The sequence below is a fragment of the Lissotriton vulgaris genome, chromosome 2_1, assembly GCF_964263255.1.
Source record: "Lissotriton vulgaris chromosome 2_1, aLisVul1.2, whole genome shotgun sequence".
Lineage (NCBI taxonomy): Eukaryota > Metazoa > Chordata > Amphibia > Caudata > Salamandridae > Lissotriton > Lissotriton vulgaris.
The window spans coordinates 466,386,823-466,412,572 of NC_141687.1; the positions used below are offsets into that span (position 1 = coordinate 466,386,823).

The 25,750-nt window shown below is 42.1% G+C and overlaps 1 protein-coding gene across 2 annotated transcripts in view; it reads right to left on the minus strand.

The window, feature by feature from the left end:
• The window catches only part of PMS1 (PMS1 homolog 1, mismatch repair system component), a 1,062,426-nt gene that overhangs the window by 580,179 nt on the left and 456,497 nt on the right, over positions 1-25,750 (minus strand). For both annotated transcript variants that reach the window (XR_015308390.1, XM_086955374.1), the window contains exon 8: positions 13,239-13,361. Coding sequence is in view for 1 of the 2 variants with exons in the window: in XM_086955374.1 (XP_086811500.1) it covers positions 13,239-13,361 (123 nt within the window). In the remaining variant the exon portion in view is untranslated. The remainder of the gene's footprint in view (positions 1-13,238; positions 13,362-25,750) is intronic.

The window sequence follows — 25,750 nt, forward strand, 5'->3', positions numbered from 1 at the left end:
GATCTTGTGGAGACAGTCAGATTCTTTGTGTCGCTGGGATCTCACAGACAGGAGGCTAGCACTTAGCTGCAAAACAGCAATGTCCAGGCAACATCCACTAAGTGATAGTCCCCTTCTTGGAGCTCCAAGCCACCACATGTCTGTGAATACTCCAGTTGCAGTCCATCCTGCCCTAATGATTCCTCGTGTCAAGGTCCCAGTATCGAACCAGCGTAGTTTGGTTCCAAATGCCTATGTGTCTCTACTTTTGGAGGCCGCAGACCCAGTAATTATATGCACCATGGCCATTCAAGATAAGATCAGTTCAGAAGGCTACCTTTGAAATGCACCTGTCCTCTCAAAATTTTGCCCCGTCTGCCATCCTACCCTGAGAGGTTTGATCAAATTTTTTAGTGGGGCCACGACGCTGCCTTTTGTAATGCTGGTGCCAATTCCACCCCACCTAAGCATCCTAGAAAAGGCCCTTAGAGTCAGAGATCTTCAGTTTCCTGTGAACCCATCGTTTATGGCCCTCCATCAGGAATACACAGATGTGGCTGCCCTCCTAGCACCTAGTTGTGAATTAGGAGACAGGCTGCCAGGTACACCGAGCCCGAGCATCTAAATGCTCACTTTTCCAAAGTGATATTTCCAGCACTGTAATGTAGAGCCCCCTCCCACTACCGGAGAGAATTCGCCATTCCTAACTCATCGATACAAACCACTATACTGTTACTATTCTGCCCGTAGGAAATAATGCTTTACAGCCTTTCCCTACACCCCTCATGCTAACCCAATGTGAGAAGCAGGTCCCATTGTACTAAAAACACCATCCGGTATCATTCACGACTCTTGCAGAGGACACATACACACACCTTTACCCAATCTCTTCCCAACACAGTACCCTGTCACCAGGGAGAACTCCAATAGAGCAGGAGACATGCAGAAACTTGGCATGCAGCTCTATAAATGCCAAACCGAGTAACAGTAACCAAGCACACAGGTCCACCTAGGACAAATCTGTGGCACAATCAAAGAGCTACCTCCATGGTTGGCACAACCAGTGCAGCTGGCCCAAGGAGGCGCATTCGAGATACATGCCCCGGTGCATGGTTAAGGCTAAGTCGATCTTGGAGGGATTAATGAGGGCTTTAGGGGCTCTGAAAGTTTGGGCAGGGCAGAGTTCAGAGGAGCGTCGGACAGGAACAAATAATAGGGGGTCGGTTAGAGTTCGTTTTTAGGGGGTGAGGGTTCAAATTAGTTTTTAGGGAGTTGGGGATTCTGGTTAGTTGTTAGGAGGTGGGGGATTCAGGGTAGTTTTTAGGGGGTTGGGGGACTTGGGGTAGTTTTAAGGGGTCGTTTTTAGGGTGTGGGAGGGTTCGAGTTAGTTTTTAGAGGATGGGGGGTTCGGGTTAGTTTTTGGGGGTGGGAGGGGTTCGAGCTAGTTTTTAGAGGGTGGGGGATTTGGTTTGTTTTCAGTGGGTGGGAGGAGTTCGAGTTAGTTTTTAGGGGGTGGGGTTTCGGGTTAGTTATAAGGGGGTGGGAGGTGTACAGATTAGTTTTTAGGGAGTGGGGGTTCTGGATAATTTTAAGGAGGCTGGGGGTGTATTTAGGGGTCAAGGGAGAAGGATAGGGGTGGTAGACTCAGCCACAGATAGCTGCTTACCATGCATGCCTTTACTATGAAAAATCATGGAAAAGAAATGTGTGGTAAAGCTAGTCGTGGTTAAGACACAGTCGTAATAGAGACAACGTTGTTCGGGTAGGCGTTGAAAGGAACTCGTTGTTCCAACATACAACCAATACAAAGACTCTATGAAGCTGACATACAAGGATCTTAGCTGATCACATCCTAATTTTAAAAGAGAACTACTGTCACCCGTACTCCCCTTTCTCATATAAACTGTACTTCACAAAAGCAGGGGTCCCTCATGGCTCTATCATCTCACCTATGCTTCTCAACATCTCCGTGAAGTTATTACCAGCACTGATGAATTAATGTCACCTCACATGCTATAACTATGCTGAAGACACACAAATACTCCTTAAACTGGAAAGCTCAAAAGACATTGGAAACTCACAATTTGTCAGCTGCCTCAGAGCCGTTGATCAGTGGATAACATGAAGCCATCTCAAATTGAATGCTTCCAAAACAGAAATACTCGCATGTGGAGATTGGAACAATTATGAACCACTCACCGCCTGACAATCTGAGAACACCACCTAAGATACCTAAAGGAGTAAGAAATCTCGAAATTACAACGGACGCCAAGCAATCAATGAATGCCCAAGTGGACACACTAGCAAGATCAAGCTTCATTACTATAAAAACTCTGTGACGCATCTTTCCCCAAATGAGATTTCCACACAAGGCCCAGGCTACTATGCCTCTTGTTCTGTCTAAACTAGATTATGCTAGTAGCCTCTACCATGAATCCTCTTTAACAACTATGAAAAGTGTACAATGGATTCCAAACTCTGCTGCCAGACAACTGTTACATGTAAAGCCACAAACCCACACCTCCCCTGCATTGATGACCCTACATTGGTTACCGGTTACCAGAAGATCCACATTCAAGCTGCTTCGTATCACCCACAAAGCGATACATAGAACAGGACCATTCTTCAGGAATAAAATCATCAAATACATTTAACAAAGGAATATCCGCTCTAGATTGGCACCTCGCCGCAAAAGCCCACCATACAAGAAAAAAAACATAGGTGGCAGGCCCTTCCCTGTTCAAGCTGCTTAAGTAAGGAATACTTTACAAGCAAACATAAGATCAAATGATAACTACCTTATCTTTAGAAGACTACTTAAGAGTTAGCTCTTCCTCACATAACCACCATACTCCGATATACAGCATTTCCCTGTCCATATAAGCATTTATTTGGGCTACATATGTGTTTACATAGGTATGTGTTTTGCTTTGCATGAACGTGTATAGTAATTATGTTCATAAATACATAGCTATTGGTTAGTTTTGCTTAACGAATGTACATATTACTTATGGTCATATTATTCTATGTTTAACATATATCATTGCGTAAATAAGTAAATTTTTATCATATCCATTTATCTGCAAAAAATGAAATTATAAAAACAAATCTACCTACAGTACAGCAACACTTGAAAGTCTGAGTTAATTAGATACAACGTATCTCTACATTTATAATCTTCCTTATACATTTATACCTTCCATATACTTATGTATCTTCATATTTATTACTATACTTCTAATTCAGCATCTCCAATGCGCTACCCTATATCTCACCCTATACCTCTCTCAATATATCCTCCACCTCCACTCTCTAACTCATCCCAAACCCCATTCTACTACAATGATTCTCCAAATAACCCTTTCTACAATCTTTCCTCCTCTACCCGTCCTTGCATCATCGCAAACCTCTTTTTTTTATTAAGTTCTCCCAAACAAGTCTTTCTAAACCCTTCCCTTTGACTTTTCCCCTTCCACATCCCCATTACTCATCCCAAACTTCCTCCTACTACTAGGATCTCCCCCAATTTTTTTTTAGATCCTTCCCTGTTCTATCCGTCCACTATCCTATTCAATCCAATCAACAGACTCACATGTTCACCGCTCAAATTAATTGAATATTTATCGATACTAATTCCCCACTAATTCTGTTTGGGTTCTGGAGTAGAGTGCTACCTGCCTAAAAGCGTTTCGACATATCATTGAGATTAGCAAGTGCTATATGAATGTACACCCTTCCCTTTCCTATTTGTCCACTATCCATTTTGAATCCAAAGAACAAACTCACAAGTCCATTGCTCAAATTAAATTCATATCTCCCAATACTAATTCACCACTAATCCCTTTTGGGTTCTGGAGCGGCATGCTACACGCCGAAAAGCACTTAGACGTCTCCTCAGGGATAGTAAATGCTAAATAAATGCAATTACAATATAATACGGTGGCGGCTTGATTGGCTTAACTGGTCAATAGAAATATATAAAATATATTCTGACTCGTCTGGAAAAGGGGAGGTTGGGATGCACTGGAAATGACAATGGTGTAAGGCTGGCCAGCGAAATAGAGGCATAAAGGTGAAAGCATTGCTTTCCATTTTTTTTGCCAGCATTGGTGGCAGTAAGATTATGGGGAAAAGAATTGTCAAGGAAAAGGGTAATGTTTCATATACAAAATGAGCTAACAGTGCATGTCATAATCCAACAAAACAACGAAGGATAGACAGGCACTTGTTTATTGTTAATGTTAATGTTAAGGGAAATTTGTTAAGCGCACTGTCACCATGAGTTTTCTGGCGCTGATAGGACACCGAGGTGAACAAGAGGAGTTTAGTGAGGATGTGAAAAGAGCAGAGTTTTTAAAGATTTCCTAAAAGATAGGAGGGAGCAAGAGGTCTTGAGTGAGAGTGGAAGAGAATTCCATAGCTTGGGAGCCAGGTGAGAGAAGCTGCGGCCGCCAGATTTAGTGAGTTTGAACCGGGGGATAACTAGAAGCTGAAGGTGAGTGGACCTCAAGGTGCGGGGAGGACAGTAAGGGGTGATCAGGGACTTCAGGAAAGCAGGGAAGGGACCAGTTAAGGCTTTGAAGACCAGGCATCAGACCTTAAAGGCTATTCTTTCACTGACTGGTAGCCAGTGTAGTTGATGTAATAGAGGTTTGGCCGACAGCCATCTAGGGATTTTAAATGCCAGTCTGGCAGCCTGGTTCTGTAGCCTAGCCAGCTGGGATTTGGGGAGGCCATGGTATAGGGCGTTAGAGAAGTCCAAACGGGACATCACCAAAGCTATTAAAACTTGTAGCAGGGCTTCAGAAGACAGAAGATGGGCAACTTTCCGTATCCTGTATAGCTGGAACATACAGGAGGATGTTACAGCACTCACCTGGGCCTTGAGAGTGAGCTCAGAGTCAATAATGACCCCGAGACTCTTTACACAGCCAGAGGGAGAGGGAGGTGACCCAAGCTCAGTTGGCCAGTACTGAGGGCCCCAATGGGGGGCACTTCTCCCAGGGAGGAGAAGCTCAGTTTTGCCAGGATTGAGCTTTAATTGATTTTGGTTCATCCAATGTTGGATGTGTGTCATGACCGCTTGGAAGTTGGTGACAGCGTCAGGGGAGGTGAGGGGGAAAATAATTTGTAAATCGTCCGCGTAATTGAACACTGTGACGTCCCACCTACCTAGGGAGTGAAGGAGAGGTTGAAGGTATAAATTAAAAAGGAGGGGGGACAGAGAAGATCCCTGGGGGACCCCGCAGGATGAAGGAACACTGGTGGTGCTAAAGGGACCCAAGCTCACTGCTTGAGATCTACCCTCTAGAAAAGATTTGACCCAGGACAGGGCAGGCCCACAGACTCCGGCGGCCTCGACACGGTGGAGTAAGATGTTATGATCCACCGTGTCGAATGCCGCCGATAAGTCTAGAAGGACTAATGCCTGGGGGAGTCCTCTGTCAGCATTGCTCCTGAGGTTGTCCAACACGGCGAGAATCACAGCCTCAGTTGAATGGGCTGGTCTAAAGCCGGCCTGGTTTATTTCCAGGAAGTTGGACTCCTCGATAAATTGCGAGAGGCAAGTAGTGACATGTGCCTCCAGGATTTTAGACAGGAAAGGCAAGAGGGAGATGGGCCGGTAGTTGGTGAGAACCGCTGGGTCCGCGCCAGTTTTTTTTAGCAGAGGCACCAGTACAGCCTCCTTAAACGACCTGGGGACTGTGCCAGAGTTAAGGGAGGTGTTGAGTAAGGGTAGGATACAGTGCGGAAGAGTGTGACAGATGTCGCGAAGTACTGAAGGAGGGCAACAGTCCTTGGGGGAACCGGATTTCACTCGGGTGGCCAACTTGGCAAGGGAGTCAGAATCGAGTGTGGGGAAACAGGACAGAGTGGGGGTGTTAGCAGGGGGGGCTACAACTGCAACTGAGGGAGGGGAATAGGGAATGGAGTTTTTAATTGCCGAGATCTTGTCGATAAAGAAGGAATTTAAGGCATTGCATGACTCTGCGGAAGGGGGCAAGTTCGGGAGTGTCCTGGCGTCCGATGTTAATTCGCCGAGGACCTTAAATATCTCTTTAGATTTGTTAGGGGCTGTTAATATTCTCTCGGAGACGAAAGCAGACTTAGTTGTAGTAATGGCTTTTTTGTAATCTTTGCGTGCGGACAAGTACGCCTCCCTATCAGTGCTGAGATAGTTACGCCTCCACCTACGCTCCAGTTGACGCAGCACAAGATGTTGTTGTTTCAGGGCTGAGTTGAACCATTTATGGGATTTGCTGTGACGTGAGCGAGGGAAGCCAGACAGGGAGGCGAATTGGTCGCTAGCCGTCGTGAGCCAATGAGTGATGTTTGCGTCCAGAGTGTTGACGTCTAGAGTGTTATTAGATGAGGATTGGGTCTCCACGAGAAAGGAAGGCAGAGGAATCAAGGGCATTCCATTTCCGAGCGGTCCCACCCTCCAGAGGGGGGCCTAACCAGACCCTTTACAGAGATGGAGGACTCGATCAATGAATGGTCGGACCAGACGCAAGGGGAGATAATCGGGCAGGATAGCGATACCCCCTGCGTCCAAATGTTGTCCAGGATGTGACCCCCGGTATGAGTAGGGGAGGTGACGTGCTGGATCAAATTAAGGCTGAGGAGTGCCTCAAACAGTTCAGTGGCGTGGGGGCCAGCATCGGCATGATTAAACCAATAATTAAAATCGCCAAACATGGCGATGCGGGCCGAAGAGGTCAACAAGGCGGAGAGCTGTTCACTAAGGGCAGCAGGAAACAAGGGCATAGAGGTAGGGGGGCGATATAGAACAATGAGGGTCAAAGCACCAGCTTCCGTTGCCAGGCTGATGACAAGGTTCTCAACGTCAGGAAGACATAGCGAGGAAGATGCAATGAGAGTCAGATCTTTGCGCATGACTGCCGCCACCCCTCCGCCACAATCGATTTACAAAAGGGGGTGGTGATGAACAGAGTGTCTGAATTGAGCAGACCACTCTTACCCAGTCCAAAGATCAGGGCTTGATCCAGCACCGTTATTTATCTCACTGCCCCATCCCAGCTCAGAACCTGGCTATATGCAAATCAGTCTGTCCCTGGCCCAGTGCATCATGGGAACAGGGCAGACTAAACTACCAAGCCAATTCTTTACCAGAAAGGAGACAAGCTACCGGGGACCGGTTTCTGGCATTTCAGCCTCTTCGGCCCGGCTTGCTTGAATCCTGATGGAGCAGTGAGAAAGGGACTCATGTCTGAGTATACCCTGCCACACCTATAGTGGCCAAAATCGATTTACAAAAGGGGGTGGTGATGAACAGAGTGTCTGAATTGAGCAGACCACTCTTACCCAGTCCAAAGATCAGGGCTTGATCCAGCACCGTTATTTATCTCACTGCCCCATCCCAGCTCAGAACCTGGCTATATGCAAATCAGTCTGTCCCTGGCCCAGTGCATCATGGGAACAGGGCAGACTAAACTACCAAGCCAATTCTTTACCAGAAAGGAGACAAGCTACCGGGGACCGGTTTCTGGCATTTCAGCCTCTTCGGCCCGGCTTGCTTGAATCCTGATGGAGCAGTGAGAAAGGGACTCATGTCTGAGTATACCCTGCCACACCTATAGTGGCCAAAATCGATTTACAAAAGGGGGTGGTGATGAACAGAGTGTCTGAATTGAGCAGACGACTCTTACCCAGTCCAAAGATCAGGGCTTGATCCAGCACCGTTATTTATCTCACTGCCCCATCCCAGCTCAGAACCTGGCTATATGCAAATCAGTCTGTCCCTGGCCCAGTGCATCATGGGAACAGGGCAGACTAAACTACCAAGCCAATTCTTTACCAGAAAGGAGACAAGCTACCGGGGACCGGTTTCTGGCATTTCAGCCTCTTCGGCCCGGCTTGCTTGAATCCTGATGGAGCAGTGAGAAAGGGACTCATGTCTGAGTATACCCTGCCACACCTATAGTGGCCAAAATCGATTTACAAAAGGGGGTGGTGATGAACAGAGTGTCTGAATTGAGCAGACCACTCTTACCCAGTCCAAAGATCAGGGCTTGATCCAGCACCGTTATTTATCTCACTGCCCCATCCCAGCTCAGAACCTGGCTATATGCAAATCAGTCTGTCCCTGGCCCAGTGCATCATGGGAACAGGGCAGACTAAACTACCAAGCCAATTCTTTACCAGAAAGGAGACAAGCTACCGGGGACCGGTTTCTGGCATTTCAGCCTCTTCGGCCCGGCTTGCTTGAATCCTGATGGAGCAGTGAGAAAGGGACTCATGTCTGAGTATACCCTGCCACACCTATAGTGGCCAAAATCGATTTACAAAAGGGGGTGGTGATGAACAGAGTGTCTGAATTGAGCAGACCACTCTTACCCAGTCCAAAGATCAGGGCTTGATCCAGCACCGTTATTTATCTCACTGCCCCATCCCAGCTCAGAACCATCATGCACTGGGACAGGAACAGACTAATTTGCATACAGCCAGGTTCTGAAACTGGGATGGTGCAGTGAGCTAAAAAACGGTGTTGGATCTAGCCCTGATCTTTTGACTGGGTGAGAGTATTCTGTTTAATTCAGAGACTCTGTCCCTCACCACCCCTTGTTGTAAATATTTTTGTCCACCCTAAGCGTGGAAGGGTATACTCAGATGTGAGTCCCTTGCTCATTGCACCATCAGGATTCAAGCAAGCCGGGCCGAAGAGGCTGAAATGCCAGAAACCGGTCCCCGGTAGCTTGTTTCCTTCCCAGTGTAAGAATTGGCTTCTGTAGTTTGGTTTGCCCTGTTCCCATCATGCACTGGGACAGGAACAGACTAATTTGCATACAGCCAGGTTCTGAAACTGGGATGGTGCAGTGAGCTAAAAAACGGTGTTGGATCTAGCCCTGATCTTTTGACTGGGTGAGAGTATTCTGTTTAATTCAGAGACTCTGTCCCTCACCACCCCTTGTTGTAAATATTTTTGTCCACCCTAAGCGTGGAAGGGTATACTCAGATGTGAGTCCCTTGCTCATTGCACCATCAGGATTCAAGCAAGCCGGGCCGAAGAGGCTGAAATGCCAGAAACCGGTCCCCGGTAGCTTGTTTCCTTCCCAGTGTAAGAATTGGCTTCTGTAGTTTGGTTTGCCCTGTTCCCATCATGCACTGGGACAGGAACAGACTAATTTGCATACAGCCAGGTTCTGAAACTGGGATGGTGCAGTGAGCTAAAAAACGGTGTTGGATCTAGCCCTGATCTTTTGACTGGGTGAGAGTATTCTGTTTAATTCAGAGACTCTGTCCCTCACCACCCCTTGTTGTAAATATTTTTGTCCACCCTAAGCGTGGAAGGGTATACTCAGATGTGAGTCCCTTGCTCATTGCACCATCAGGATTCAAGCAAGCCGGGCCGAAGAGGCTGAAATGCCAGAAACCGGTCCCCGGTAGCTTGTTTCCTTCCCAGTGTAAGAATTGGCTTCTGTAGTTTGGTTTGCCCTGTTCCCATCATGCACTGGGACAGGAACAGACTAATTTGCATACAGCCAGGTTCTGAAACTGGGATGGTGCAGTGAGCTAAAAAACGGTGTTGGATCTAGCCCTGATCTTTTGACTGGGTGAGAGTATTCTGTTTAATTCAGAGACTCTGTCCCTCACCACCCCTCGTTGTAAATATTTTTGTCCACCCTAAGCGTGGAAGGGTATACTCAGATGTGAGTCCCTTGCTCATTGCACCATCAGGATTCAAGCAAGCCGGGCCGAAGAGGCTGAAATGCCAGAAACCGGTCCCCGGTAGCTTGTTTCCTTCCCAGTGTAAGAATTGGCTTCTGTAGTTTGGTTTGCCCTGTTCCCATCATGCACTGGGACAGGAACAGACTAATTTGCATACAGCCAGGTTCTGAAACTGGGATGGTGCAGTGAGCTAAAAAACGGTGTTGGATCTAGCCCTGATCTTTTGACTGGGTGAGAGTATTCTGTTTAATTCAGAGACTCTGTCCCTCACCACCCCTTGTTGTAAATATTTTTGTCCACCCTAAGCGTGGAAGGGTATACTCAGATGTGAGTCCCTTGCTCATTGCACCATCAGGATTCAAGCAAGCCGGGCCGAAGAGGCTGAAATGCCAGAAACCGGTCCCCGGTAGCTTGTTTCCTTCCCAGTGTAAGAATTGGCTTCTGTAGTTTGGTTTGCCCTGTTCCCATCATGCACTGGGACAGGAACAGACTAATTTGCAAACAGCCAGGTTCTGAAACTGGGATGGTGCAGTGAGCTAAAAAACGGTGTTGGATCTAGCCCTGATCTTTTGACTGGGTGAGAGTATTCTGTTTAATTCAGAGACTCTGTCCCTCACCACCCCTTGTTGTAAATATTTTTGTCCACCCTAAGCGTGGAAGGGTATACTCAGATGTGAGTCCCTTGCTCATTGCACCATCAGGATTCAAGCAAGCCGGGCCGAAGAGGCTGAAATGCCAGAAACCGGTCCCCGGTAGCTTGTTTCCTTCCCAGTGTAAGAATTGGCTTCTGTAGTTTGGTTTGCCCTGTTCCCATCATGCACTGGGACAGGAACAGACTAATTTGCATACAGCCAGGTTCTGAAACTGGGATGGTGCAGTGAGCTAAAAAACGGTGTTGGATCTAGCCCTGATCTTTTGACTGGGTGAGAGTATTCTGTTTAATTCAGAGACTCTGTCCCTCACCACCCCTTGTTGTAAATATTTTTGTCCACCCCTCCGCCACGGCGGGCAGTGGGCCGATTGGCGTTCAGCATGTAGTAGTTAGAAGGTAGGGCAGCCAAGATGTCAGGGAGGGAGAGATCAGACAGCCAGGTCTCAGTGAGCAACAAGATGTCAGGGTTCTCAGCAGTCAGCAAAAGAAAAATATCGACATGATGTTGGGGAGGGACCGTGTGTTAAGATAGAGTATGCGGATGTGAGTCTCGGGCGGGGTGGGGGCTGACGGGGACACCCAGATAAGTCTGGGAGAAGGCAGTTCAGCCGAGATGCCAAGGGACACAAGGCGATCCCAGGTTGTAGACAGAAGGGCGCAAGAGGGATGCTGAAGGCTTCTCAGTATAGCGGAAGAGTAAGTCATGGGAGAAGTAGCATCCCGAGGCCCTGGGCCCGTCTGTCCGCGGACCGGCGCAGACGGGCTTGCCTTAGGCGCGCCTTCGGCGCGCCCGCTGCGCGTACGTCTAAAACACATGCTCTTATGGGGAGGTGGGGGGCGTGGCCTCGTGCAAGTGGGCGTGGCCTATGGTCAGGCTCGCCGATGGCGGCGAAAAGGGAAACGAAGCCTGTCTCTGGCAGCGTTTAGCTCGCCTGCGCAGGGTCAGGGATGCCAGCAGAGACCTCCCAAATCGAGGTAGGAGTGTGCAGGGGTAAAATACAATTTATCACAGTTTTTTTAAAATGTATTAAAAAGAATACCGTTTTCGGTGCCATAAACTACTTGCCGGCTGAGCCTCAGGAGTGTCAGAATCTAGTGAGCTTGTAGTCAGCTCTATTTATGTAGCAGCGGGGGCGTGGCCTCGTGCAAGTGGGCGTGGCCTATGGTCAGGCTCGTCGATGGCGGCAAGAAGGGAAACTAAGCCTGTCTCTGGCAGCGTTTAGCTCGGCTGCGCAGGGTCAGGGATGCCAGCAGAGACCTCCCAAATCGAGGTAGGAGTGTGCAGGGGAGAGCGTTTGTTTTACTGTGTTTGCAATGTAACATTCTTTTCAGAGAAATACATATTCCAGGATTGACAAACCAAATCGATCAGCTGATGCTCTGTTTTGTTCACAGCGGGAGAGGTTCTGTGATTTGGTCCTGGGAGCGGATACCAAAGCAACAACAGTCCCAGAAGACATATTGGAACTTGGGTAAGATCAAGAAGTCAGTTGGGGCACTTACTGGCAGAGTCAACCCAGAGGACATATTGAACTGCATGGCTTTATTTTTTGCAACCTGGACCACAACAAAGAGACATGGATTAGATGGGGTCAGACCAGGACAAGAAGACCCAGTCGCTATGTTGTAGCTTTGATAGAGAAGGGATGCTCTCCAATTACCATAGCTGAAAAAGTGGAGGGTATAACTTTTCAAGACAAGTGGGGTTATCTGAGACTTTCAAGATAATTGTATTGTATTGTAATGTATGGCGTTTTTATAGAGCGCGTGGTTACCAGAAGGCATCCCAGCGCTGTGATAGAGTAATATATAAGGGATATAATGTGTTTTTTCCCACTTGACAGGGGGCAACAGATAGAAGGTCATAAGGAGGAAATATGGATATGCGGAAGCTCCATGATACATTGGGCTGGAGTGCAATCAGAACATCTACAGCAAGGAGTACGACTAGGAGTGGACTGGGACTAGTCAAAAGGGAGACGGTTTGCAAGAGGAGGGAGAGATGAGAGCGGTTGGTATCTGGGTTTATATCAGGGTTACTGGAAATTAAGGAGCTGTGGGGACTGCGGAATGAGTTAACATATGGATGAGAATGATTCTGGGCAGATTATGAGCGTTTGAAAATGAAAAGGAAGGATATGATAACCGTGAAGGAATGGTAATCAGAGGCTCAGATATGATGAACCAAGTTGCTACTTCGATTTAACCGGCAACCATCAACAAAGCCAGGAGAGAAGTCAACAGGGAAGTATTGTGTTTTTGCAGAGCGCTATTCTGAAGTGTTGAAACACCCAGAAATAGTTTATGTGAACTTAGTATTGTTTCAGAAGGACAGGGTGCACTTATCGCCTCTGGGCATGGAACAGTACTTAAAGGGAATAATGAGGGCTTTGAAGACTCAAGTGTTGGAGAAGAGTCTAAGAGAACGTTGAGGCAAGGAGTGAATAGAAAAATGGCAGGCTTGGTCAATGGGTGGGCAAGCCTGCCATTTGCAAAAACAAAGGGGGCCAGGTGAGTACGCCAAAGGAGTCTAAGGGAGGCATAAGGACGGGTACAGTACAGAGGAGGTGAAACAGGGAAATGTAAAGAGGCGAGGACACTGTTTAAGAGAGGAGGGATGGGTTAGTTGGTTATTTTTTAGTTCATTGTTTAGGGAATCTTTCGTTTGTGTGGCAAGAAGCCAAAGGATGCTCTCTTTACACACTAAGCTTGCTCCAAATAAAGCGGCTTGTAAATACATAAAAGCACGTCTGAGTTTGCTTTCTCTACCAAACTGGTGATGGTGTAAACAGCATCAACCTGAGGAGTCTGCTATGTTAATGAAAAGCAGCAAACAAAAACTGTTCCTAGGTGATTTTAAAATCACAATGATATAACGTTGTTTAATAAGTCTAAGATACACAATTAAATAATTTACCTTCAGTATATCTTTCTGCCAGACAGGTCGACGATTTATGAAAATGAAACTCCTTTCTGGATTTGAAAGACTTGTCAAACTATACTCTGAATCCGGACTTGGAAGAAATCCACTGATGGAGACCTAGATTCATGAGAAACAGAGTTTGTTCAGAGATAAGCATTGCGCATCGTGTTCACTCGTTCTTGCATTTATAAACTGCGGCGCATGATTCCTATGTTTGAAGCCAGTGACCAATGTATGCAAAAGGGATATAATCAATTTAGGGCTATGGCACCGCCCCTATGCCATACAGGTTTGATAATGTATTAAACAAGGCTCGTCAAGTCTCTTTGTGAATTAATGTTATGTCTTTTCCCCTGCCAGTAACTCATTTGGTCAAGTAGTGAAATCACTGCAAGGCAGGAGCCCATGCATGTGTGCTTCCGCAGGGCAGCCAGTATTTTAGGTGTACTTTCACCAAAAAGATTCCAAGATTGCAGTCCGTGCTTCTGCATGCATATGCAGGCACGGAAAGCCATCTTCTAATGCTTTTGCGTCCACAACACGTTAATGCAACTAACCCTTGGCAAAGCCAAGAGGTCTGCATTCACACCTTAAAGGCGCAACCTACTGGCCTTGTCAAAGACTTGTTAAAAAAAATATACTAGAAATACAAAATGTATTCAGACATTGAAATGAACAGCAAACCTCTCAGGTGCTCCAGCTAGATCACTAAAAGCCGGAGACAGATGATTGTGACTTTGCGTTTTGTTAAAATAAAGAAAGGGGTGCGTTAGTACTCTTCCTTCATTTGAACAGTAAACATCGTGGTACCAATTCAGACCAATGAAAACTGCGGAAAAGGAAAGCAGAACTTAGTTAACCCCTGAAAACTAGGACATGTCACTTTTTTAGCACATCTTTTACTGCATAGAGCCTTGACCATGCAGCCTACTCCAAAGATACCTTTACAGCGTGGTACTTTACCACATCAATAAGTTGTGTTTTTACTAAGTGGCATTGTTCAGATATATACACACACTTATATACACATGCAAAAACATATATTAAAATGCATTTATGTCTGAAAAAAAACTAGGTATTATAGGTGGGTAGGAGTAATGGGTAGCAAAGAGTTTTTAATGTTCTGGGACGGATGGGGTAGTAAGGGATTTTAGGTGTAAGGAAAAGGTTGGGGTCAGGGATAATAGCGGGTTTTTAGGTTTGACAGGAAATGTAGGAATAAAGGAAGGAATAGAGTATTTAGGTTTAACGGATGGGTAAGAGTAAAAAGTGGCAAGGGATTTTTAGGGTTCATGGGCAGGTAAGAGTAAGGGCCTTTAAGGTTTATTGTATGGGTAGGAGCAAAGGTTGGCAACAGGTTTTTACAGTAAAGGAAAGGATAGGATTAAAAGGAGTAGTAAGGGATTTTAGGTGTGAGATTGGGTAAGGGTGCTGGCTAGTAAGGGGTTTTTAAATCTAAGGGATGGGTAAGGACTTTTTCTGTGAGTATATATATATATAAATATAAACAGACACATATATAACTGTATATATATATATATATATATATATATATATATATATATATATATATATATATATATATATATTACCTACTGGCGGTCGCCAGTGGGTAGTTATAGTTAGGACCCAGTTTCCATAGGAAATCCTCAACATTCTATTTGGATTAACTTTGGCCCTGGTGGATGAATCTTTGCGAATTTCTCAAAGAAGATGGCTCGGTCCGCTGCGCTCCTTCCCTGAAAGTTTGGGGGGGATTCGTCAAGTGGGGGCTGAGATAAAAGGGGGGTCCCAAAACGTGTTTTCTCCATGTTATTTTCCATAGGACGTTTAGACACGGCTACAGCTCGAACGGGTGAATGGATTTATAAGAAATTTGGCAAAACGGTAGAGTTCGGCTCGCAGATTACGCTATTTTTGGAATGGTGTAAATCCGTTCAGTAGTTGCTGAGAAAATTAAAGTTGAAGTCAATTATATATCTATACGCGCGCACTCAAGTGGCTGCGCGTGAGCGGAATTTTTTTGTTGCTGTGTGACGTCTGTTAACGTTCGATTCGAAGGAAATCAGGAAGTGTTGACCGCCATTTTGTCACTGCGAGTAAATATATTGTTCATTTCAAAGTGTTGGAACATGGAAAGGGGAGAAGGTAGAGATTGTCTTGCCGCGTAGGTTTTCTCAGGGTGTGCAGTAAGGCCCTTAAACGCGAAAATATATATATATATATTTTTTTTTTAAAGTTGCGGGGTGCGCGCCTGGGTCGCGCACAACTATTTACAACAGTGTGAAAATGGAGATAAATCAGAAGTTTGAGTGCTTAGATATAAGGTGGCTCTGAAAAGAGCCCTTGTGTTAATTGAGTTTTTTCTGCATTTATAAGTAAGTACCGATGCAGTCTCTCATGTTGCAGAGGAAGATTCTGTTTCCCTCATCCGTGAAATGAACACCATCTCTCCTATAGATGCCTTGCATGTGGTAACGCAAGTTGTTGTGGTAAATAGAACCCATGCTATAATCTCTAAGGAAAGCAGATACAGATTTATTCACGTAATGTTGATTGGACCAATTCCATTTCTGTCTTTGGCATATATTGGAATATACCAAGGCAGTTCGAGGAGAAAGTGTCATCAATTGTCGAAAGGTGTCTTTTAGAAGCATTTCCAGACCTACCCCAGTCAATGTGCCTAGATCGTTCCCACCACAGTGCACAATTATAAGGTCTGGTTCTGGGAGATGCATAAAAGTTTTCACCAATGGTATCAATTGGTGACATCTCAATCCTCTTTGGCCAATCCACGTTATCTGCACATTTGGTAAATCAAGGTTGGAAATTCGTCTGTTTGCTGCATATTTTCCACTCCAGTGAATATAACTGTGTCCTAAAAGCCAAACCTACATTTTCAAGGCAGATGCACTCGTACTCCGATGGGTTCTGGAAGTGGAATGGTAGTTAGAAGCTGAAAGTCAGGATAAAAAAATGGATGAGGCTTGGTGTGGTTGAAAAAATAAAAATTATTGGTTGATCGTAATACCTCAAGATTGAAGACTACGTTGCATGTTAATGTTTATGTAAAATGAAAAGTACTATTGGGTGTGAAAAAAATGACATGTAACAGAGCTGTGGATAGGCAGGTGTTTCTGGAGGGAAAACAGTCTTCTTAGTTTGCTGTAGAACGTTGAGATATGAACTTTTGACCTGTGCCTTCAGCCAGGTGCAGAATGAGGTGTTACTATGGAAACAGCCAGAGATGGCAGTGGGTGATGGGTGACTTTTATGTGACAGTAAAAATATTGTGAGGGACAACCAACTGAAATGTAAATTTGATTTCAAAATTTTGCGGGAAGAAATATGATTGGCTGAAGAGACATATATGAGTCTGTATTGACAGGATATCTGTGCCATTGAATTTTGGTTGCAGTGATAGAAGCATTATCGAGAGTTCCGTCAAACGAATATCTGTTTTGTGACTGTCACTGTTCTACATCGTACAAAGCATTGGTAAAGGTAAGTCTGTAACTGTTTGTTTTGTCATGTACCGTAAAATGTGGTTTAGTCACAAACATTGATTAATTTTCCTCACAGTCTGAAAGTAAACTCATTTTTGGCCTTCATAATGTCTTGTATTTTTAAAACTATTTTTCCATTTCGTTTCATCACTCTTTATCGACATTATTTGTTTAAAAATTATTAGTTTTACATTTTGGATAATACATTTCAATAAGGTAAATGGTGTTCAGTCATGTTCTTATGTAATCTTTTACTGTTAGTTTTTTAAAATCACTGAGTCAGACGAAACTGGAACGAAATTTTTTTGAGTGGGGCAAATTAAAAAAAATTTGATAGGCGAACTTGAAGGTTTAATTAGTTGGCAGAGTAAAGGTGTAGGGGCTTTTAGGAGGGGTAAAATAATTCCAAGGCCTACTTAACATTCAAATGGATGTTTATAGAGATGTGACACGTTTAGGTGCGTCGGTGTGTGTAGCTAGAGTATACATGTTACCTTGAGCTGGTACACCAGACGGGAGGGGCGTGTGGGCCTGAAGTCCTGTGAATTTAATGGGGGTTGCGCGCCTTTTCTTCACATTCTTTCAAGTGTAAATTATAGTTTTGTATATAATTTTGGTGAACAGTTAAATATGGAGTATAAAATATGTTTAATATAGAGAGTAATTATTTGTGTGATTTTGAAGCGTTTACATATAATGAGAGAAGTTGTTTTTGAAGTGAAAAAATGGTATTAGCAGAGAGACAGATAATGCAGATAGAGAGAGAAATGGCAAATTACCGTCGTCAAAAAGTGCTAATGCTTAATGAGTTCCTAAACTTTCTGTCAGACGACAAAATTACAGTGTGGTTTGTGGCCTGCACTGGTGGGGGTGGGGTGGGAGGGGAAGGGGGCCAAAGTAGTAATGATTAAGGTATTCATAAACTTTCTGTCAGACGACAAAATTACAGTGCGGTTTGTGGCCGCGGCTTGTATTGGTGGGGGTAGGGTGAGAGGGGCAGGCGGTCGAGTAAAATAAAATGAAAAGTTGGTACATTACATGTGATACCGTCTTGAAAAAGTGGTAATGCTTAATGAATTCCTAAACTTTCTGTCAGACGACAAAATTACAGTGTGGTTTGTGGCCGTGGCCTGCACTGGTAGGGGTGGGGTGAGAGGGGGAGGGGGCCAAAGTGTTAATGATTAAGGTATTCATAAACTTTCTGTCAGACGACAAAATTACAGTGCGGTTTGTTGCCGCGGCTTGTATTGGTGGGGGTAGGGTGAGAGGGGCAGGTGGTCGAGTAAAATAAAATGAAAAGTTGGTACATTACATGTGATACCGTCTTGAAAAAGTGGTAATGCTTAATGAATTCCTAAACTTTCTGTCAGACGACAAAATTAGACTGTGGTTTGTGGCTGCGGCCTGCACTGGTGGGGGTGGGGTGAGAGGGGGAGGTGGGCGAGTAAAATAAAATAAAAAGTTCTGGCCATGAGGTTGTACACAGATTTGTGCAGTACATGTCTTCATACATTGAGGAAGCAAACCGAGTATAAAAATATGTCTCTCACTCCTGCCGTTTGACTGCATCTTAATCTCCTTCTGCTTTCCGTCTCTGTCTGTGTCTGCCTTCAGTCCTGGCTGAGGAAGTTTGCTGTGGAGGCACACACAGATAGTCCCATCAAAGTAGTTGGAACGTTTTCAAAAAAATATTTATATAATTGAGATGCTTTTTTGAAGCGCTAGTGAATGTCTTCTTTCACAATTACCGCTCGGTTGCTTCCATAGAGCAGAGGGTATGTCGTATTTCACTACTTAGTGCCTCTGCATCTGCACTCTGTTCTCTGGTGGCTGGCGGAGAAGTGTTTGTAATTGTGGAGATGAAAGGGTGATAAGGAGTGAAATACAACATAGCGTCTGGTCTGTAGAAGCGTGGGAGCAGTGATTAACTCTGAGTCAAGCGGAACTGCGGCGGTGCTTGGTAACAGTAATAAATACTTGTTGATTAACTGTTTGCATGGTGTGCGACCCACTAAGAAAGGGTTGATGGGCCGTCATAGGGCCAAGGGTTCTAGTATGAGTAAGTCAGGTCGATAAAAGAAAACATGAAGTTAGTACAGCTGACGTTACGTGGAACACATGAATATTCTTTTAGTATACAATTATTTCAGTTGAGATTATGGATTAAAAGAGAGAACGTGTATATTTGAAATGTTTATTCAGAAATGCACTATTTTCAAGGCAAGTCTCTTATGTAATACGAGTACAGACATTGCAAGAAACAAAGTAATCGGTATAGTCACTAGTACATAGAATACAAACGGTATAGTTGATGTAAAATGAATATGGTTTAGCAAAATTAATTGTACACTGTTATGAGGAAGTACATTATATTTTATTAAATGTAAGAAGGTCTCTGGCCTTTCAGTTTAGGAACGATACATGAAAATGCTATTGGTTAGACATCATCTCATTAATAATCGGCTCTCTGTATGCGAAGCACTATCAAGTTTGTGTTACGCTATTGTGTAAGGAAAAAAAATGGCGCCAAAAGGGACATGTTGGCTGGAGGTGCATGTATGTAATCTGTTGGAACGTTCGCAAATCAGTGTTGAGAAGAACTACTGTATTGACATATCTTTTGAAGGTTTCAGTATTGCATTTGAAATACAGCACGAAAAGCAATGGAAATATTAGTGAAAGAACATATTTTTCTCTTATGTATTAAAAAATATTTTAGTTCATGTAAAAGTAAAGGAGCAGAGGTGTGTGAGGCGGAAATAAGCAGTTCAAAGGAGAAATGGCGTTTACAGTTATAAAAAACTCATGCTATATTTATACATTAATCAGGGCACATGTAGCATATATTAGCGAGTTCTGCTCCGAGTACGTTTGAAATAACATAAGATAAGATATGCAACAGAATTGTTGAGATTAGAGTTTAATAAAAAATAAAGTTCGAAATCGAGTAGCTGAAGAAAAAATTTTTAGTCCACATAAAAGAGAAAAATCTGACCAGCAGGAAATCATAATGTCCACTGTTAGTAAAGCCAATAGGTCTGTTGTTGTAAAAAAAATCCAAGAAAACATGAAAAAGATAGGGAGGCAAAACGAAATGTGGACGTCAATGGCTTGCATAAGAGTCATCCTACAATTGTGTAGGCGAAGTAGGCCGCTACCGCTTCTAAAAGGAAGTCACTGTTCTGATCCGAAAACATGTCAGCCATCCAATTGAAAAGAGGAAAACAGCATTCATGGTCTTCTATTACCGGAGCCTCTATTACCATCAGAGGACAGCTCAGTGGGTTTTCAATGTAGCTGTGTGTCAGAAAATCTTGCGCCGCTGCGAATATATTCCAATGGCCCAGAACTCCTTGTATCGCTGCAATGGCCATAATCCCTCAGTTGCAACAAAGCTGTTCATGATCAATTAACGGATTCATGAGATGATTGTAATTCACTTCAGGAGGTACCAAGTTGCAGAGACATAAGTCCAGGGCCCACATGAAATCACAGCTCAGGCAATGAAATACAGGCTGCACACAGGTGAAATAGGAATATCGAAATGATAATCGATATGATGCATTCAAAGTCGAGAGTGCTAAGATGCCGTAGTAGTCAAGCATCCTCTGGCGAAATAGTTCTAAGTGTTCCGGCTCGTTTGCGAAGACAGGAGGGACATCCATTTTGAAATAAACAAGATGGGAACACAAAAGTCGCAGCACTGGCAGTTCAACAGGAAGTCCAGAAAAATAGGTCTGGACTATGGAGTGAAGAGTAGCAGAATGACTTGATATAATTTCTGGCAGAGCAGTCACTAAACCATTGCTTAGTAGTTAAAAAAAAAATAGCCTGTCCTGAAGTGGAGGATGCGTTAAAAATTAAGGGAGTCACCTCAGCAAATTGTAAAGGAAGGTCACTATTTTATAACGAATAATCTTCTCTGTGAATATTAGCTAAGTGAAAGATATGTGTGCGAACAGATGGTAGGGTAACTTGTTTTTGTGACAATAAGACTGTTGTTCATGTCTTGTGATTCAAGGCCGGAATTCGCTGCCAGATGGAAACATCAAGGTTCACATGCGGGGGAAGATAAACTAAATTGTTAAAGGGAAGCATATGCAGAGTGATTTTTACCGCGTAAGCTTTGCAGTTTAAAAAGTCATAGTAATTTTCATTACATGTAAAAAAATAAATATCACTGATGAAGAAAGATGAAGAATGAAGAAAAAGTCGGCATAATAGCCGGCTCTGGTGTATCTTTGAATAGACATGCAACATTACAGGGATTCTAGTTAAATAAGTTATGTGATTGAAAGTGCCTGCATGTGGACGACTAATTACATGTTTGAGTACATAAACATTTAGGGACAGATTAACATGCTCCGTGTGGCAGTTTTGCTTCACTTGTCACATGTTAAAAGTGATGCTAAAGTGGCGTAAGGGGATTGTAAATCTGCCCGACATTTTTCTCACGTCTCAAAGGCATTTGTAAGTGAAAGGGAGCGACTTAGTTTTATGACTGTAGCAGGTACTGAGCCGGTGGTATCTATTTATGTGAAGAAATTTATAAAATTTAAAGAGTGAAAAAATGGGAAAGGTACACTAATTAATTTGTGCATTAGTCATGTTGCAGTTGTGGCTTCGGATTCTAAAAAGGGAAAAGTGTTTAGGCGTTTAATGTGGAGCCTTGAAAAAAAACGTGTGTATGGCTTGGAAATGAAATGTAAAGGTTTAAAGCAGGGGTTTCCAAAGCGGTCCTGGAGGGTCAGGTGCATGGCAGATTAAAAAATTACTACATGTTTTTCAATGGGGTTATGCAAAAAATATGTTTCTTTGTCTACTGTGCAGTTTTTCTGCATGTTGCCTATTAGGCATTAGGATATCTAATGATAGAGAATCTTGGGGAATGTATCTGTTATGCTTGTTCTTTGCTACAATGGCTCTATGTTGTGTAACAAATACGTCTGTAATATGTTAATTACATTTTATTATTTTCTTTTTCATAGTGTTTGGTGCTGAGAAGCAACAACCTGCCTTCCGAATCACAGAATTTCAGAAATTATATTCTTTTTTTTCAGGCGAGTTGGTATTTTTGCAAAGGCAATTTTTTTGGGTGCACATTAAAATATTAAAGAAGATTTTTTTAAATGTTTGTAAAATTTCGGTTTGGAACATGATTTTATCTTCTATTTTTCCCATGGTTGTATCTGGTTATACTAGATATGTATTTTGAGATATTTCTCCACTGACAGTTGAAATTATCTTTTAATGGGCCTGGTGCATGCGTTCTTTTTGATGGAGTTTAGATTTACGGATCATTTGAGTGTAATTGTTTCCGGTTTCCATTAAATAATTCTTGCGAAGTGTTCATTATTTTTGAAATCATGTTGTATTATGTTTGGCAGTCTTTCTCCTTCATTTACAGAGGGGTATTATGATATGGTTCTTGGTGTGATGGGCATCTTTCCTGGATATCTGTGATTGTACTATTTATAGGCACTGTTTTACATATATTTGCAGAGCTTTATTATGATGTGGTTCTTCATGGTTAGCATGACATTTTGTATATGCTATGACATTTACATGCTGAGTATGCTGTTCAAACATAAAAGCAACTGTCTCTGTGGGAAGTAGTAATCTGTTAAGTGAATGTTATGGTTTGTATAATGTGAGCCTTCTCTTTAGAGTGTATATAGTTTGCATAGCAGTTTGTAGTGGTGAACTCAGAAAATGGATCTCTAAATATTAATTCTAAAGTTTATCAATATTTCTGATATCTAGAAAATCTAAAAATAAATTTTACAGTAAAATGTCTTTTTACAACAGTAATTATTTAATGCAAAAAAAAGATCAGGGTTAATGTTTAGGGTTATATTGCCAATTTCTTTTCTAAACAAGAGGAAGGTGCTATCTAAATATATGTAGTTAATAAGTTAGAAAGTATAAAAATATATGTAGTTTAAAAATTAGTAAAGGTACTTTTAAGTTATATATTTATGAAAAAAGATATAATTTAGTCTCTATATTTTTTTAAAAGGATACAGAAGATCAAACTGAATATAGACATGGAGAATTGCTCGCAAGACAAACAAATTCATTTCGATATTATAAAAGAAGTGATGGACGAAATTTTAGAAGCTGTCTTTCAGGAGGAAATAGAAAATCAAAATGATGATTTCATGGACATTTCTCTAGACTCTGCCTATTTAGAGATGGTGGAAGGGGATGAGGACTTTGGATTTGAAGAAGTCCCTGATGATGTAATGCTGGAAGTTCTACTAAATTATGAACTTTTGAATGAATAAAAATATTTTTGATAGTAAAGCATTCTTGAAGACAGTTTTCTTGTCCTATTCGTCGTTCATCTGCTTTATGAGAGTGATAAGACATGTTCTCATGAAGTGTAAAAGAGATTGTAGTAAAAAAGATTAAAGCACTAGGATGACCGATAGTTCTTGAAAAAAGTGTACTGTTTGTATGCTTTAAAAAATTAGAATTAAAAAATACGTCTATAATGTCAAAACAGCTATGGACTGTGATAAATTTAGAACCAACATTCACTACAGGATTTCCTACTCTGTTCAGAGACTTTTTGTTTGTCTTTATTCTACTTAGAAAATGAATCTGTGGTTTTAATTTGTACGTTATATGCTAGTAGCCAACTATAATATTTGTTATGTTTGTGTTTTACAGATTGACATTTTCATCAAAATCTTAAATAAATATGCCGACCAGAAGTGAAAAAAGAAAGCTCTATAAACGGACTTACAATTTGAAGAAGAAAGGAATTCAAGAATTATCAAAAGAACAAAGGACGGATAAAAAGAAGAGTGCTCCTGGTAAGAAAACCAAACGTTTTTTGAAAAGAATATGTCAAAGGAAAAATGTTAGCATTAACGTTCAAAAGGAAAAAGACTTACCAGTATCGAGAAGGAGACATGGAACCAAAGATAAAAATGTTTCTGGAATCAGCAGAGAGGAAAATCTATACAGTAAAACGCGGACGAATCAGTTTACCCAAATCAGGAAGCGTATGTTTTATAACAGAGTAGTTTCGAATTTATTAAAAAAGGAGAAAGTTTGTAAAAGAAGATCTGCTTTTTTTAAGAAGAAACAACATATAGAGGGTATTGTTCAGCGCGCGTTTGAGACAAAAAGAAAATGATTTATTTTTGTACTTAATAGAATAAATACACTAAATAAGGCAATACGAGTTTTAAAAGCTAAAAGTAAATGGAAGAGACACATAAATAGGAGTAATTTTTGTAAAGTGTTTTCTGGGAAGTGGATGCATACTTCAACTTCTGAACCAAATTTTAATGAAGAGAGTTACTTTCAAAGTAACGATTTGTTGCATGCAGTTGACACCAGTGGTCGAGCATATGAGGTGAAGGAAGGTTGTGTAATTGAGAAAGAGAAAATTGCGCTTAGAAATGCAGAAGAGGTGATGGCTGGAGAAGCTTTAGAGGGACGTCCTAATGTTCCTGTTTACAGTTGGAATTGTAGTAGCATTTGTAGTGTACGACAGGATTCAATTGATTTCTTTCACAATTTCTTACATAAGTACACTAAAGAAAGTCTTAAAAAAAATGTGTAATGTTGCAAGAATTAGATCATTGCAGAGTGCGAGAAAAAATAGGTCTGCAAGGTCATTCTCTGGCTTCTCTTTCTAAAAAAAATATGCCACAGTGTGTTTCATCACTTTAGGATGTTAGCAGTGCATCATACCAAAATGAGAAAATTATTGAGAAAGTTGTATTATGCGAAAAGTCCAGCACTTAAACTTAAACAGTTAAATAGTGCTCTTTTGCATGGATATGAATTAGATGTTAAGAAGATTTGTGCAGAAATTGAGGTAAGTTATTTTGGTCCAGAGGAAGATAATGCAGAAACTGATATAATTATAGAAGGAAATGTGTTAGAAAATGTTGGAAATGTTAATATTGAAAATTATGAACAGGAAATAATAAAGTTTAAGGTAATTGCAGGTGAGAAACCAATTTTTTCTTGTGTCTGTTGTCGACGCATTCATTACAAAAGTAAAACTAGGTTAGTTGATTTATATTTAAAAAGTGAAGATGAAAGTAATAGTCAATGGAAAGATTTTGCAACTTATTTGTTGGTGGAAAACTATTTTGATTTGGGTTTTGAGCAACGTATTTGTAAATATTGTTATAATAATTTAAATGAAAATAAAATGCCTGCTAGAGGTGTCCATAATAATCTAGAGTTGATAAATATTCCATCAGAATTTATGGATTTAAATACTTATGAGACTATTCTGATTCAATGTGTACATCCTTTTCAGGCTATTGTTCGTATGGAGCCTAAGACTGGCAAATTAAATCCTTCAGATTTACAAAGAGGATTAAAGGGTAGAGTTGTATATTTGCCACTTGATTTAAAATAAAATATGGAAACAATTGGAGTTGAAAATGTAGAAGAGGAACCTTTAGTTATTCTAGTTAATGGTGTACCTACAAAGAGTAAGAAAATCTGGCAAGATTTAGTGGATGTTAGAAAAGTCAAAAAGGCAACGTTGTATTTAGTCCAAAACAATAAGTACTATAAAGATGTATACGTAGAAGAAGAAGTAAGTGAAGAAGAGGACAATGATTTGTCTATTGGACGAATTGAAAAAGTTGACTTTTCCAGAAGTGAAGAAATTTATGAACATTATAGTGTTCATCCACTGCATTCCAAAGAAGCAATAGGGAATGCTATTGAATTATTTCAGATGAAAAAAGCGAAAGGAAATCCTATTAGTGTGTGGGAAGATAGTTTGGAAGGTCGTTGTTTTCCACAGTTATTCCCTACAGGTGAAGGTACACGATATGATGATCGACCTATGCAGATTCCTGCATCGGAGTACCGGACAACAAGATTATATGCAGAAGATCCGAGGTTTCGTCAATGCATTCCATATTTGTTTCATCTTCTGTTTGAGAGTGACTTATCTGGTTTGTCTTATGCAGTAAACCATATCTTAAAAAGTGGAGTTCATCTGCAAAATATTTC